The 16,094-nt window shown below is 55.2% G+C and overlaps 1 protein-coding gene across 16 annotated transcripts in view; it reads left to right on the forward strand.

Annotated features, from left to right (window-relative positions):
• HM13 (histocompatibility minor 13) overlaps positions 1–15,525 on the forward strand; it is a 41,370-nt gene extending 25,845 nt beyond the window's left edge. For 5 of the 16 annotated variants that reach the window (XM_004746690.3, XM_013053429.2, XM_013053430.2 and 2 more), the window contains 7 exons: positions 2,142–2,225; positions 5,199–5,235; positions 7,072–7,174; positions 12,220–12,305; positions 14,018–14,164; positions 14,775–14,951; positions 15,070–15,525. In XM_004746690.3, the coding sequence (XP_004746747.1) occupies positions 2,142–2,225; positions 5,199–5,235; positions 7,072–7,174; positions 12,220–12,305; positions 14,018–14,164; positions 14,775–14,951; positions 15,070–15,172 (737 nt within the window). In that variant the 3' untranslated portion in view covers positions 15,173–15,525. The other 11 variants (XR_199061.3, XR_006607852.1, XM_004746692.3 and 8 more) reach the window with 8 other exon arrangements.
• Positions 15,526–16,094: the final 569 nt, after the last annotated feature.

Below are 16,094 nucleotides of genomic sequence, written 5' to 3' on the forward strand. Positions count from 1 at the left end.
CTATTGTCCTCAAAGTCTTGCTGCTGCTGCAGATGGGCTTCCGTGAGCTGTTCACCAAGGACATCCGGGACAGACACTCCTGGATGCACACTGCTCCCTGGTGCGATGGTCCCAGCTCAGTGACTGGAGTGAAACAAGTTTCAGCCAGCTTTGGCTTGAATAAACCAATGGGCCCTTGAGCCAGGCCCTCCTGCTGGGGAGACGGAGGATCACAGTGGACGGGCCTGGGTCATGGCCCTCCTCAGTGTCTGGGAGCAGAGTTTTTGAGTTGGCAGCCCCCCAGAACCGGGGGTGTAAAAGCAAGGCTGTTCTGTGGCAGGAGAACAGGTGCTGAGCCAGCCAGGGCGGCCCCGGTCCCCACGTGCCATGATAGATGAAGCCAGCCCGGGTGCCAGGAAAGCTTTCATGAAGGATAAAGAACACGTGTTCACCAAGGAGGCAGGGGCAGGGCAGGCCTTTGAAAGAGAGAACAGGGCTTCAGCGAAGGGCAGAGGCAGGGAAATGCATGGAGGGCCCTGGGAGCAGAGAGAGATTGGGGAGGGAACGTGGCTGAGTTTAGGAGAGCAGCAGAAAAGTGGCCGCATTTGGGAAGCCAAGAGTATCATTCCAGGAAGCCTGGACTGCCCAGGGGGCAGTGAATGAGCCATTGGAAGGCTCTGAAGAGGGCAGTGACACTGTCAAACTTGGGTTCTAGCGTGGGGAGAAGGCCCATTGCCCTCAACTGCTAGGCGTGGTGCTCAAGCAGGATAGCAGAGTGCTTAAGCTGGGCTGCCTGGATTGGAATCTCAGATATGACACTAGCTGGTTGGGTGGCCTTTGGGAAGATCTTCATTCACCTCTCTGGGCCCTGGTTTTCACATCCGCCTCTTAGAATTGAATGGTACCAGGACTGGGAAGATCGAATGCGGGGATCTGTAAGTCACAGTGACTGAGCACTCAGGGCGGAAAGAAGTAGATGGGGAAGGGCATCTGTGTGTTCGTTAGGGAGGCACAGGCTCACCTAGAAACCCTGGCGTACCTCTGCTTACGTATCCTTGGCCGGAGCTGGGTCATGTGGCCACCCCTAGCTGGAAGGGAAATTGGGAATTCAGGGGCCGGGGTTGTCCAGATTGCCCCAGTCTTGTGCCACTGGATCCATCCCCTGGGAAGGCTGCTGCACCCCAAGTCAGAACTGGGTTGATAAAGAAGATACGGGGTGACAGTTAAACAATGTGTGCAAATCATCTCGATTTTCACAATTCTGTGGGGTCAGGTCTCTTGTACCTATTCACAGGTAAGAAAACTGAGGCACAGAGCAGCTAAGTAACCTGTGCAAAGTCACAGAGCAGAGCCAAGATTCAGACCCATGCAGTCTCACCTCGGAGCCCGCACCTAAGTGCTCTTCTGCTCACAGGAGCTATGGAGGGGCACCTGGATGGCTCCGTCGGCTCAGGCCACGATCTCAGGGAGCCTGCCTTGCCCTCTCCCTCCACCTCCCTGCTCTCCCTTGTGCTCTCTAGCTCTCTTTCTCAAATAAAGATTAAAAAGAAAAAAACAGCAAGGCACTATGGATGAGATCCAGTTCTGCCACCTCTTGCCATTAACCGGGCACAGAGGAGGCGTCTCTGTCCATCCGTGACTGACTGTCTAAACAAGTGGGCCAGCTTGATCTCTGAGTGAGGGGCTCTACGTAGGGAGTCTGTAGGAGTTTGGCACATCCAGGAAGGGCCTCCAGCCCAGGCTTCCCTTTGCCGCAGAGCAAGGCCACCACCTGTCCCCACCCTCGCCAGAGCGAGATGAAAAGCCAAGTAGATGTCAGCACTGTGTGGGCTCTTTGGTCCCTTTCATCTGTGTGGCTTTAGGGTCAATCCCACATCCCCAGAGGCTTCCATAGCTACCAAAGAGCACTGGAATGGTGTGTTGTGTGAGTTCTAGCTCCATGAAGGCAGGCAGCATTTGATCTAGGTGACCCTAGATTCCTCCCCCTCTAACCTACTGTGGTTCCAGGTGGAGACTTTGCCCTTCAGCCTGTCCCCGTCCTCTTGCCTCCACGCTCGCCCATCTTTAAATGCAGGTGTGTGCGTTTCATGCAACAGAGGTGGGGGATAGACAGTCGGAATTCGCCTCTCACCCGTTCCTTGCATCCCTGCCTCCCCCCACAGTGGTGTTTCCCCAGGACCTGCTGGAGAAGGGCCTCGAAGCGGACAACTTTGCCATGCTGGGACTCGGAGATATCGTCATTCCGGGTGAGCGGGCCGGGGTGGGGGCCCCGGTGCGAGTGCTGGAGGGACCTGGGGTGGGGGGAGAGGAGTACTGCGATGCAGCATCACCACTGGGAGTGGGGAAGGGACGGAGATTGCAGACACCCAGCCCGTGTCAGCCCAGGGTCGAGCACCAGTCACATGCCAGGTGCTGAGCCGGGCCGCTGGGACGGGGGCGTGGGTGGCGGGGGTGCGGGAGGACAGCAGTGAGCAAGACCGTCCTCACAGAGCTTCTGGTCTGACTGAATGAATAGTCCTTACTGCAGAACAGCTAAAAGAAGTGTCTGTGACAGACTGAAGTCTGTGTGAGAAGCACATCTCATGAGCCTTCACGCGCGTGCCTGCCCCTTGCCAGTGTTTCCCAGTAGGACCTATCCACTGGGACTGCCACCGTCCCCAGGGTCCTCCTCCCCCGGTCCCAGGGACAGCGTGCCTGCATGCACGGACGCGGGGCACCATGAGCGGGCACTCCTGTCCTCTTGGCAAAGGGCTTGTTCATGGGAGCAGATCACAGAGCCGTCCACATGTGGGTGCTCATCTGTGCACCTGGGCTCCGGGCACACAGCCCTGGGGCCCCGCAGCATGGCCTGACCCTGGGGCAGCCTCAGCTACCATCCCAAAGCCTTGGGGCAAAGCCCAGCTGCTGCTCTGCGAGCCACTGCCATGGCTGATGTGTGTCTCTGCAGATCTGGGCCTGGTGGCAGGTATCCGAAGGGCACACTTGTTCCTGTAGTCCAGAGGCTCAGAGTCCAAGGACGAGAAGCACCCCTGGTGCTTGCTTAAAAGAAGAAAGTACAGAGCAAATGAAAAGCCAGCCTGTGTTTCACTCTAAGAAACGATGGCAGTTCTAATATTCTGGGATGGTGGCACAGCCACTTCCCTTGCGACACTTTGGTGTTGTGTGGCCGTGAAGGAGAGGTGATCTCTTTACAGCAAGGAAACTGAGGCCTGGAAGTAAAGGGACTTTCATAGCTTCATGCACTAGCAAGCCCCCACCCCAGGTCACCCATCTGCAGAAAAAGCCTCCCCTGTCAGAAATGGCCTGTAACAGCAATGGCAGCAGTAGGCAGGTGATCGCCCCAGCCACTGTGGCTCTCGGGCATCTGCTGGGCACCTGCCCCCGGGCGAGCTGCTTCTCCTACATTGTTGATTTGCTGCTCCTCGAGGCCCAGTGAGGTAAAGGTATTTCAATTTTACAGATGAGCTAATCGAGACTCAAAAAGACTTGCTCGAGTTCCTGGGCATGTGAGGGGGATGGTCTTGAACCCCAGACTCTCCATAACTCACAGGGCTGTGAGGCCGGGGCGGGGCGGGGGGGGCGCGCAGCTCCATCGGGCAGAAGAAGTTGAGTCCTGGAAAGCAGCCAGCTCGCTGTGCAGGGCGTGGGCTGCGCCAGGCACCCCACAGCTTCCCCAATATCCTGGGTGGTCATGGTTCTGGACTTGGGGTGTGCACAGGACACCCCTGCGTGTACCTACGTATCTAAGTCTTCTGGTGATTTCAGTAGCTGAAAGTCAACTGCACCCTCGCAGCGCCCCAGTGACATCCCTCAAAGCATTGGCTGCCGTAGAGCACTGCTGTGAGGACCAGGTGCCTGACAGGCGGTAAAGGCTCTGAGTTGGAGAACAGTTGTAGAATTCGTCCGCCGGGGGGATGCTGAGTCCCCAGCTTTGTTTCCAGAAAGGTGGCATTTGTCCCCTCTCCAGCTACCCACTTCCTCCTCACACACAGTCCCCAGGTCTCTGGGGAGACTCCCTCACTTCCCGATTAAACATCAGTCATCTGCTGAGGCACCTGGCTGGCTCGGTGGAGCGTGTAACTCCTGATCTCATGGTTGTAGGTTCGAGCTCCACATCAGGTAGAGCTTGCTTAAGGATAGAATCTTTCAAAATAAATAAATAATAAAATAAAGTAAGTCCTATGCTGCTAGTCAGTGCTTCTGATCAGCTCAGCCCTTGCCCTGTCTGAACCCTGAGACCAACAGGGAGACAGACACAGATGGTCGTCGTATGTGAGTAGCATACAGAGGCTGGCCCGGCTGGCTGTGTCTTGTAGAGTCTTGGGCTTTTGGGGTGTCTGGGCTGGGGTTGGAAGTGCCAGTAGGGGTGCAGTGGGTGGGCAGAGTGAGTCATTCTCCCCCGCCCTCCCGCAGAGCCTCCCCTCCTCTACCCTCCAACTAAAAGTTGCCACGAGGTCTGTTCCCAGAATCTGTTTAGGTTGTTCCCCTACTCGGAATTCTTCCATGTGTTCCCTCACTCAGGGAAGAGACCCAGTTCCTCCTTGTGCCCCACAGCCCCACTTGGCTGGTCCATCCCCTGCATCTCCTGCTCCGGGCCGCAGCCTTCCTGGCTCCTTGGCCCATGCCACACCCTAACCCCTCTTCCCTCAGGACCTTTGCATGTGCTGTTCCCTCTCCCTGGCAAGCCTCACTTCCTTAAAGAAGCCCTTCTTCCTCTTCCACCCATGACCCCTCGCCTGGCATATCCCCAGATATACCTACCCATGACATAGAAAGCACTCTTTCACAGTTAGGATCTCCGAGTGAATTTTGTTCCTGTTTGATCGCCATGTCCACCTCCTGTCACGTTGGTTGAGTTCTGTGGGTACATTGATTTTGCTTCCTGTTGTCTACAGGGCCTGGTACTTAGAAGGTCTCCATAAACATTTGGGTAGATGGGCCCAGTGTGACACAGTAGGGTGCTATGTGATGTCAGTGTAGTCCCAGACCAAAGCTAACTCCTGGGACCTTCTTATTCTGAGGAGGCCTGATGGTAGAGAGACAGGATTTCTGCTGGCGGTCGGCAGTGTTGGCCCCAGTGACTGCTCCATGACTGGGAACACCAGGTTGAGTGTTCGTTCACTACCCCACTCCTCCCCATCCCAGGCGGGAGACTCCATCCCCCAGGCCTTCCCAAGGTACTGGCTTCCCTGCCACTAACCCTGGCTCTCTGCCCGCAGGGATCTTCATTGCCTTGCTGCTACGGTTTGACATCAGGTAAGCTACTTTGAAACTCTAGCTCTCAAGCTCCATGAGTGGGGGGTCTTCCCTAGGCAGGGTACCCCAGAGGATCCTTGGTGGCTTTCAGAAGCTTAGAAGAGGTGACCTCTGATCAGACCTTCCGCCGCCGCAGTGGCCGGTGCGATTCTGATTTATCTGCACTTTGACGTACTGAGTGTTCAAAGACCGTGTGGCCAAAAAGAAAAAAAGGATCATACTCCCAATGGATTTAAACCCAGAAGGTCCTAGTGGTACTCATAGTGCTTTCTCACTGCGTGACCTTGGCAAGTGATCTGACCTTTCTGGGCTAAGGTTTCTCATTCTTAACTTTTGTGGTAAACAAGAGCTCAGACCTTGGCATTACCAGGAAAACCTGGAGGGAGCGCTGAGCACAGAGCCACAGGGAGACTCAGCTGCAGTCCAGTCGTCATCATGCATTATCAGCCCAGGCTCAGGTCACTGTGTCCCAGCTTCTCCGGCTGCTCCCTGCGTGCTCCCCTCACTCAGATTTTTGGAGTCCATTGTGGAAACTGAGCAAGGAGCGGGAAGGGGCCAACTCCAGTCACCATTTCCAACAGGAAAGGTTCCACTGTTAATGCAGTTGGGCGTGCCACCAGTAGGTGGCGCGGTCTTCCCAGTGGAAGGTTCTCAGTATGTGCACCAAATTTCAAGGTGGTTTGTGAACTTTATTATTAATCTCCTTGTGCCTCATAATTGCAAAAGCAGTAATAGTGTTGACAGTGGTAACAAGAAACTGTACCAGTGTCTCTGAAATCGGGTTTGTCTGTGAAACTTGCCTCTGCTTACATCCATGGCCTTTGGGAGGGACCTGGCCAGTCAGTAAATAGAGGCACGTCTGTGCCAGCCAGCTGTACTTCTGGCTGTGCAGAGGTGACGCAAAGAGAACCCACAAGCGTCCCTGGGCCACTGACTAGCGACACAAAGTCATGTTTGGCTGCCAGCACCCTCAGAAGCAGAACCTCATTCCTAGCCTGGATGGGCAGGATTGCCAGCCTTTCCGAGCTCGTTCTGGAATCTGTGCCGCATGCCCACAGTGGTCGGCTTCACCCAGGCTCCATGACAGCAGAACCCCCAGTGTGCCCGCAACTCCGGGCTCAGCAGTAGCTGGGGTCGGGGTCGGGGGGTGCCGAGGGGATTGTGCTGGGTGCCAGGGACACGCAGAGGTCACAGAGATGAGGTCGTGAAGGGGAGTCCGGTAATGGCAGTGTGATTCAGTCCTCTCAGATGGCTCGCCTCCCGGAAGCCCCTGGTACTTTATCCACATGGTCAGCAGCTACTTAGCATGTGCGACAGGTTCCCTGATCTGTTATGGCCACTGCTCTGGAAAGGAGGAAGTCAGCAGTGCAGCTTCTGCATCAGTGTCGCCCAAAGTGTGACTTGTAGCTTCACCAGGGCGGCTTCTCAAAATGCAGATTCCTGGACTTTGCCCCAGACTTAATCAGTCAGACTCCCCGGGGAATTGGACCTGGGATTTTTTGTTTTGGGGGGTTTTTAATAAGCTCTCTAGGTGATTTGTATGGTAGCTAAGGTCTTAAAGCCACTGTTTTAGGTTATGGCCCTTGATATTCACAGTCACTGAGCAGATGGATCATGGTTTTCCCATTTTGCAGATGAATAAATGGAGGCCTAAGGAAGGAAAGTGACTTGTCCAAAGACCTATAGCTGGGACAGTCCCGGGATGCATGCCCAGTGCCAGCCTTTCAGCCATCGCACACCTCCAGGGTCTTCCCCAGCTCCCCCTTCCGAAGAGATGGCGCTCCTCCCATGCCTGCAACTAACCCTCCTCCTCTTTCTCCCCACACCTTCCTGAAGCTTAAAGAAGAACACTCACACCTACTTCTACACCAGCTTTGCAGCCTACATCTTTGGCCTGGGCCTCACCATCTTCATCATGCACATCTTCAAGCATGCCCAGGTGAGTGGAGCTGTACTGCGTGCTGGGGGGGATGCGTGGTGAGTGCTCCCACTGTGGCTAGCAGGGACTTCCGTATGTAGGGCTTGTTTGTTGTGACATGCACAAGCAGTCCAGGGGTAGGTGCTCCCCAGCAGTGTCAGCGGGGGCACGTCTGTGACCCGTGGCCTTTCACCTGCGGCCATTGCAGGATGCCAGTAGCTACTCCAGGTAGCACAGGCACGTGAGTGGCAAGGGGGAGGAGCACAAATACCAGCTATGCTTGTTGCCTTCATCAGGAAGACAGAACCTTCCAGAACCCTCCTGGCAGATTGCTGCTCTCATCTCACGGGCCAGATCAGTGTCCTGTGGCCCCCACCGCAAGGAGTCTAGGAAAGAGGGGCTCTGGCTTCTGTACCTCTGTAGTGGGGCAGACGTAACAGTATTGGGGTGGATGTTGGGTGTTCTGGCCCAGTGCCTACCTTACCAGATGAGTGATGAGGTGTCAGGGGCCCTCTCCTCTGGTTCCCCAGTCAGGCCAGCCTCTGCACCCTCCTCCCAGCACGTTGGGTAGTGAGCTGCCCTAGAGTGAATCAGAGCAGGATGAAGGCTGAGAGTGGTCATTGTGGCCCGAAGAGGGTAAGACTGAGAGGGGACAGCCAGCAGACAGGATTACCGTCTACTGGAAATCAGAGCACATCCCATGTGCCAGGCTCTGCCGAGTTCTTCATGGGGGCCCTCATGAGTGGATGAAGGTTATGTGCTACACGGCCAGCACGTGGTAGAGCCTGGATCCAAACCTGTGTCACGTGGCATCCAAACCCAGGCTCTGGACCCCTGGCGGTGGGAGAGGCTGGGTGGAATGAGGGCTGAAGGGACACAGGTAGGAGGAAGTCCACATTCCTCCATCTGTTCCCTGCAGGGCTCTGGGCAGCTTGCTGAAGTTATACTTGATTTCCCTCGGTGATTAATTTTTTTAAAAATCAGGATAGTAATAGTAGCCAGCCTGGGGCTTTTTTAGGAGGTAATGAGTTAGTATAAGGAGAGTGCTCAGAATTTTGCCTGGCCCAGGTCGTATTCGCTGTCATTGTTGGCACTGTCCCCTCCATCCTCCACTCCCTCTGGTCTCCCCCCTTCCCAGGGCCACCAGCCACTGAGAAACCACCTTTGAATTCATCACGGTAGCTGTTCGTTGAGCAGTTACTGTGTGGCAGGCACTATGCTAAACTCTTTTGCTCATTAACTCACTTACTCTCTATAGTATCCGTGATACTTACAAAGTAGATAGTATTCTCTCATTCTACAGAAGGTCCAAGGTCCAGGGTCCCCCCTAGCCTATAGGTGGAGAAACCAAGATTCAGTGAGAAACCACCTCTCATTCATTTCTACTCCAAATAGCCTGGAGAGCTGTGTCAGCCAAGAGTGACACTCAACGAGGAGGTCACCGAGTTATTGGTCGTGGCTTGGGGGGACTAGCTTAGAGGCCTCTGGGAAGTCTCCGCTCCCAGCCCCATCTGTTCCAATCTGAGCGCCATTCCCCCGGTGGCCACCAGGTGGCAGCCTTGCCTTCTACCTGGTTAGACTCTGAGCCGGCCCGCCCCGCCCCCCGCCCCCGCCTCCGGCCCCCATTGGGCACTCCCACCCTGGCTGGAGAGGTCCTCTGTGTGGGCATGCTGTAGCCCAGAGAGAAGACGAGACTTCCTGGGTCACACAGCAAGTCGAGCTAGGCCCCCAGCTGGAGCCCTGGACTCCTAACCCTGGCCCCAGGCCTGTGCTACGCCCCAGCAGCAGCCTAGCCATTGTCCCATCATCCACCTCGGCATCTCCCTGGAAATCTTGGAAAGAAGATCCAGGACACAAGGGGACCTGTTTATTGAGGACCCTCTTCCTTTCTAAGACACATGCAGCCCCAGTGCCAGCAATTCCCTAGGTGGGAGTCACCACTGCCCATGTCTTCAGCCCTTGTTGCCTCTATCAAAAACCTACTCCAGGGGTGCCTGGGAGGCACAGTCAGTTAAGTGTCCTACTCTTGGTTTCGTCTCAGGTCATGATCTTAGGGTGCTGAGATCGAGCCTTGGCATCAGGTTGCATGTTCAATGTAGAGTCTGCTTAAGACTTCCTCTCCTTCTGCCCCTCCATGTGCTTGTGCTCACATGCATGCACTCTCTCTCTCTCTCTCTCTCTCAAATAAATCTTTTTTTTTAAATCCCACTCCAAGCCAGGGGTCTGGCAGCCACCTAGAAAGGCCCTTCAAGATGATCGGGTGTCTTCATTGTACAGAGAGGGAAGCAGTTTAGTCGGGGTCACACGGCAGAGCCGACACCGGGTGGAATGTCAAGAGCCCTACCACCCAGTTGCTGTCTGGAGCTGTACATCCCAGCCTCTGCTCAGCACTGACCTTGGAGCAGGCCCCTGGTGCCTTGAGAATAGCAACCTCACCACCTCCCACAGCAGCCCTTCAGTGGCTCCTGGCTCTCAGGGCCTCGGGGAAGCTAAACTTATACCACCTCTCCCCTACCCCGCCTCCCATGGAAGCCCTCTACTTTGCCTGGCCTGGCCTTGATGAAGACTTAGAGACGGAGAGGTACTTAAAGCCACATCCTGGCCAACTGTGTGAGGAGTTCCCTCTTCTGATTCTCTGTCTCATTGTCTGCAAAGTGGGTGTGAGGAGGCCTTTTGAGAAATTAAATTCTGATGAGTTTATATTTGCTTTATGTTCTGTTCCATCCATTTGGGCTTTTTTTTTCTTTTTAAGATTTTATTTATTTATTTGACAGAGACAGTGGTAGAGGGAACATAAGTAGGGGGAGTGGCAGAGGGAGAAGCAGTCTCCCTGCTGAGCAAGGATCCTGGTGTGGGGCTTGATCCCAGGATCCTGGGATCATGACCTGAGCCGAAGGCAGTCACTTAACCAACTGAGCCACCCAGGCGCCCCATTTGGGCTTTTACCATCATTATTTTCTTTCTGCTTTTTGGTGTCTTATTCTTTTCCTGGCTTTTTTTTTTTCTTTCCCTTTTTTTTTTTTTTTTTTTTTTAAGATTTTGTTTATTTGAGAGAGGGAGATGAGAGACCACACACAGAGGGAGAAGCAGGCTCCCCTCTGAGCAGGGAGCCTGATGCAGGGCTTGATCCCAGGACCCTTGGATCCAGAGTGTGAACCAAAGGTTGAAGCTTAACTGACTGAGCCACCCATGTGCCCCTCTTTTTTTGGCTTCTTAACTTGAAATCTAAAATTATTTCAAGTCTTATATTCTAATAAATGCACTTAGAGTTATGTTATAAATCTCCATCTGAGTACTCCTTTGGCTGCCTCTCACATACTTTGGTGTAGACTTTTGTCATTGTCATTCTGTTGCCATCCAAAAGGCCTAAAACCTGACCTATGCAAAGCCTAACTCATAGCAAATCCCCGATACAGTGGGAGAAGCTCTGCCACTTTTACATACCTCATGTGACCTTGGACAAGTCCTTATCCCTATCTAAGCCTCAGATTATGTTTTTAGCTCCAAGGGTAGTACGTATGAAGTAGTGTGGCTCACAGGCCACACATAGCAGGTGCCAAGAAATGGTCTGAAGGTCAGGCTTGGTGGGCTCTAGAGCCCTGTTCTCTGACCTCACTTGCCTTAGGAGTGGGGTCTCCTCACCCTTACCCCAGTCATCTCCAGAACACCCTCTTAACTTCGTGAGCACCCATGAGGAAGCCATTTACTTACCAGGCCCTCTTCTGAACGCCAGGAATAGAGCAGTGACCAAGACAGTCGGGGACTCTGCCCTCATGAAGGTGACAGCCTAGCAGCAGAGAGACTGAGGTCTGTAATGGCAGAGCGATGTCCCGCTCTGGACTGCCAGAGAATGCTGCAGGGAATGGCAAGGGGCCTGGAGGGTAGGCAACAAGAGGGCCTGGCTCCCTGCCAGGGAGGGCTTCCCCACGAAAGTAGGAGGGAAGCAGAAGCCTGAAGGAGGAAGAGTCTAGGCAGAAGTGGGAAGAGCGTCACAAGCAGCAGAAACTGCATGTGCAGAGGTCCTGTGGCTAGAGGTGACAAGAAGGACCAAAACATGGTCATTGTGGGGTGCCTGGGTGGCTCAGTCGGTTAAGCATCTGCCTTCAGCTCAGGCCATGATCCCAGGGTTCTGGGATCAAGCCCCATATCAGGCTTCCTGATTGGTGGAGAGCCTGCTTCTCCCTCTGCCTCTGCCTGCCGCTCTGCCTATTTGTGCTATCTCTCTGTGTCAAATAAATAAATAAATAATCTTTTTTTTTTTTTTTTTTAAAGGTCATTTTCACCAGAGTAGAGCCAATCAAGTAATATTGGAGAAGGAAGCAGGGTCACATCTCACGGGCGACTTTAGGCCACTGGGAGCACTAGAGGTCACAGAGGGTTGAAAAGTAGTGTTCAGCTTTCAGGGGCTACAGGGAAAGGAATAGCTTTAGAATCCAATATGCCTGAGGTCCAGTCCCCCGTTGACCATTTAGATATCTGAGGTCTGTACTGTCCCCTATCCTCCCAAAGCATCAGCCTTCCTCGTATGAACAAGGAGGGTGGTCATAGGGGATGTGGAGATGGACTGAAATGTTCCTCAGGAGGCTGAGCTCAGGCTAGTGTACACCACAGGCTCTCCGTCCTGTCCTCTAAACCCAGCTTCACCAGGACTCTCCGCACAGGCTCTAGAGCCGGACTGCCTAGCTTGTCTTACTGTAACGGCGTCTGACAGCATCTCCTGGAGCAAACTTCCACCCCCAGATGAGGGAAGCAGAATCCCTGGGAGTAGGGTGGACTCAGGAGGTTGCTTGACTGAACCTGATGTCCCAGGACATTAAGATACTGCCAGCAAGACGCCTGGGTACCTTTAAAGCCCTGCATGCTTGACTTTCCTGGGTTCCTTGCATTCCCTCCCAGGAACGAGCAGCTCTGCTCAGGCGGTCAGGAGCTCCAGGTGTAGGCCCAGGCACCCACTGACTAGCTCTAGGAACCTGAGCAGTCATTCCCCGGAGAAGGTTGGAATGATGGTCATGGCCCTGAGCAGGTGTGCCACCCAGCAGTTGGTCACCAGCTCTGTTCTCTCACAGCCTGCCCTCTTGTACCTGGTCCCCGCCTGCATTGGCTTTCCTGTCCTGGTGGCACTGGCGAAGGGGGAAGTGACGGAGATGTTCAGGTAAGGCAGGGCGGGGGGCAGACACCTGCATGGCACAGGTGCACTCGCAAGCAATTCGTGGAGCCTGCTGGGGCTGCTTGTACACGTCTCCAGGGGAACATTGTTCCTGCCACCGGCCCCACCCCTTGTCCTTTCTGCCAGCACGTGGGTGCCTGGCCTGTGGCACCAGTGGGAACCTTTCTGCGGGGCTGGGAGCCAGGGGAGGGCAGCCCCCACATCCAGATGCCTGCTGGGTCTTCAGAAGGGACTGGCTGGTGTAGTTCCCTCCCGCCCCAGGCTGCCCCACTGTCAGAAGCCCCAGGTTCCCAGCCTGCCTGTGACACCATGTGACTTCAGGCAAGTCTTTCCCTTTCCCAGCCTCAGCTTTCCCATGTGAGTAATAGGGAGGATCCTAGTGTGGTAGGAGGTGCCCCAGATTGGAAATCAGGTGTCAGTCCCTGTTGAGCCGCCTCAGTGGCTCTCACCCATAGCTCTGTCTCAGTGAGTGTCTCACTTGCACTCATACCCCTTCCCCGTAGCCATATGCACTTCTGCCACACCCTGTGCACAGCCCCACCCATAGCCCACGGCCTGCGTGACTCCAACAGGTGTCTGCTCCCCAGCACCACTGACCCCGCCTGCCAGGGACCCAGAAATAGCTGCCAACTGCAATTGAAGCTGCCCACTCAGGGGCCTTCCGCCCAGCTCCACCTGCCTGGCCTCCAAGTTGTCCCTCGAGTGCCTGCCAGGGCCATCTGTGCACCTGGCTGCCTGCAAGGGAACCTGTGACTCACCCCTCCTCCGTACCTGCCTCTGCCCTCCCTGTCTTGCCTAGAAGCCCCAGGCTCCCAAGCTGCCTGCCCATATCTCCTGGCTGGCAAAGCCCTGTGGACTCTGAGGCCAGGCTGGGGGGTGACCTTGGAGGCAGATGTGGGGACGGATGGGATCTGATCCCTGAGCTCAGCACCTACCCTCACCCTCTGGCTCGTCCATTCTCAGCCACATCCCTGCCTTGCGGTCACCATCCCCCCATCAGTCCCAGTCCTGTTGTGTCCACATAGGGTCAAGCTCTAAACTCCCAGAGCGAGGGCACCTGCTCAGTGCTTGCTTTCCGTAACTGTTCTGCCACATGGGCACTCTGCCCCTCTGCCCCTGCCCCCAGGAGGTTCTCGGGTTAAGGTGAAAGAGCAGGTTGTCTCTCTCTTTCTCCAGCTCTCTTCCTAATTCTCCACCTTATCTTTTGTTTTACTTCACCCTTGAGAGATGCTCTTTTTCTTTAATTCACTTAGTTCACACACTCACATGGCTCAAAATGCCATGGCCAGGAGAGGGAAAACCCCCTCGCGCCGCAGCCACCCCAGAGCGCTGTCTCACAGACACCACAGCACGCATGCGCGTTCCTGCATGGATGGAAGCACCTTTGGAGTGTTCTGCATCTGGATTTTTCACACAAACAGCAGGTCTCAGAGGTGTTTCTGCAGCAGCACCTGCACATCTCGAACATCCTTGCTCTTTTGCACAGCTGCATGGTGTCCCTTTGTATGGGTGCATCTTTTTTCTATACACCTAGTAAGTCCAGCTGCTTTCGCACTGAGTCTGAAAATGCAGAGGAAGATAAAAATAAGACAGCTCTGCTCCCTGCTCCTTCCAAGAGAAGTCTCTGTCCCCTTCCCTTCCTCCCCTAGTCTTTTCCTCTCCATCTCTTTTTTTCTGTCTCTCTGTCTCTCACACAGCTACGAGTCCTCGGCGGAAATCCTGCCTCACACCCCGAGGCTCACCCACTTCCCCACAGTCTCGGGCTCCCCCGCCAGCCTGGCCGACTCCATGCAGCAGAAGCTAGCTGGCCCTCGCCGCCGGCGCCCGCAGAATCCCAGCGCCATGTAATGCCCGGCAGGTGCCCACCTGCCCGCTTCCCCCCACTGCCCCGGGGCCCAAGGTAGGGCAGACACCCCAGCTCCAGTGGATGGGGCCGGGAGCATTGCTAGGGGTAGGCAGCAAGTCCTCCACTGTCACCAGGCAGTCACCATACCCAGCCTCGGGGCCGGAGCTGGGCTCTAGAACCTCATTGTCCTCGCCAGTGGTGTGGGCTTCATGTGAGAGAGCAGAGAGCAACGGCCCTCATCATTCAGGAATAGATGCTCTTATTGTTGGCCTCTATAAGAAACCCTGGGCAGGTCACTTTCCTCTTCCAGAACCTCTCTCTGTTCATCTAAGTGGGCACATTCCTGCCTCCTGGGGTTGACCTGGGGAAGAGATACAGGTACTGTCCTTGGCGTGAACTCAGTTGCTCAATAAATGGGGCCCATAGCAAGACCTGAGCCAGGGTGGCAACCTTCGAGAGTGGCACCTTGCCACTTCCCAGAAGAGCAGCCCCCTGCCTGCCTGCGTCCTGGGGCTGAGTTGTTTGACACCTGCCACGCACCCTGGGAAGCAGCTCCCCCTCCCATGGCCTCATCCTGGCTGCCCCATTTTTTTCCCTACTCTCTCCAGTGGAAGGTCCAAGAAGCTTAAAGTTAATCCACCCAAGCCCAACCTCTCCTCCATCTGCCGCTGCCCTCCACTACCTCTTGGCACCACCAGGCACAGAAAAAGGAGAGCAACCTGTCTGAGAAGGGCATACGGTGGGGCCGGGGCCAAGCCTGGAAGATGCTGGGCCGTGAATGCCAGGCTGGTGTTCCTTGTGTGCCCAGGGATTTTCCTGGGATGGTGGCGAGGTGGGGCCTGGAAGTTCTGCACTCCCCCTCCTCTAAAGGTGTTGTTCTTATTGTTTTGTTTTTTTGGTCAGTTATGAGGAGTCAAATCCTAAGGATGCAGCAGCAGTGACAGAGGGATCCAAAGAGGGAACAGAGGCCTCGGCATCGAAGGGGCTGGAGAAGAAGGAGAAATGATACAGCTGGGGCCTGACCCTCTGAGGGCCAGGCCAGGCAGGCGGAGGCAGGCCAGTACAGGCCTGCACGGGCAGAGGACGCCGGAGGCCGAGGGTGCGGGAGGCTGGGCAGCTCCAGCAGAGGGGCGGGGGCAACAGGATCCCTCCTGCGGGGACTCCCATGGCCTGGTTCCCTCATCCCCCTTCTCTGGCCTTCCTCTGCCCCTTCTCATCCCCTGCAGGCAAAAGAAGCCCCAACTCCCCCACCCTCCCAGATGCCAGGCGGGAAAAGTGGGTCTGATTTTTAGATTTTTGTATTGTGGACTGACTTTGCCTTACATTAAAAATTCATCCCAGGATCCCCTGGGTAGCTCAGTCGGTTAAGTGTCCAACTCTTGATCTCGGGGTTGTGAGTTCAAGCCCTATGGTTGGGGCTTGAGCTCCATGCCCAGTGTGGAGCCCACTTAAAAAAAAAATGTCATCCCATTGCTCAGATAGGCCACTGTGCCCCTGGAGGGATTCTCTGCATCCAGCATCTTGCCTTTACTAGCGCTCACCCTGCCACTCAGAAACTTGCCTGGAAGCCCCTTCCTTGGAACTAGGAACTCACAACCTCAGGGAGAGACCCTGACCTCCAGGTCCTTCCATCTTCATGGATGCCCGCCTAGTGCCTAGCTAGCTCAGCACGCCAGGGATGCCTCCTGCCACCAGAGGGGGCCCACGAGCCCTCCTTCATAACCACCCCCACCCCCACCCCCTCGTTTAGTTTTCTTCACATTCTTCACAACACTTGGGTGCAGTGAGGCTGTTAGGTGCTCCATGTATCACCCACCTACCCTGGTGAGACAACAAGGGAGGGTACCAAAAAGCTGACCTGATTCAGCAAGAGGACCAGTATCTGCAAAGCTAGAGAAATGGGCAGGGCCTCATGGATCCCAGGGAAG

This window comes from Mustela putorius, unplaced genomic scaffold, assembly GCF_011764305.1.
Source record: "Mustela putorius furo isolate JIRA1106 unplaced genomic scaffold, ASM1176430v1.1 tig00000743_pilon_pilon_pilon, whole genome shotgun sequence".
Classification (NCBI taxonomy): domain Eukaryota; kingdom Metazoa; phylum Chordata; class Mammalia; order Carnivora; family Mustelidae; genus Mustela; species Mustela putorius.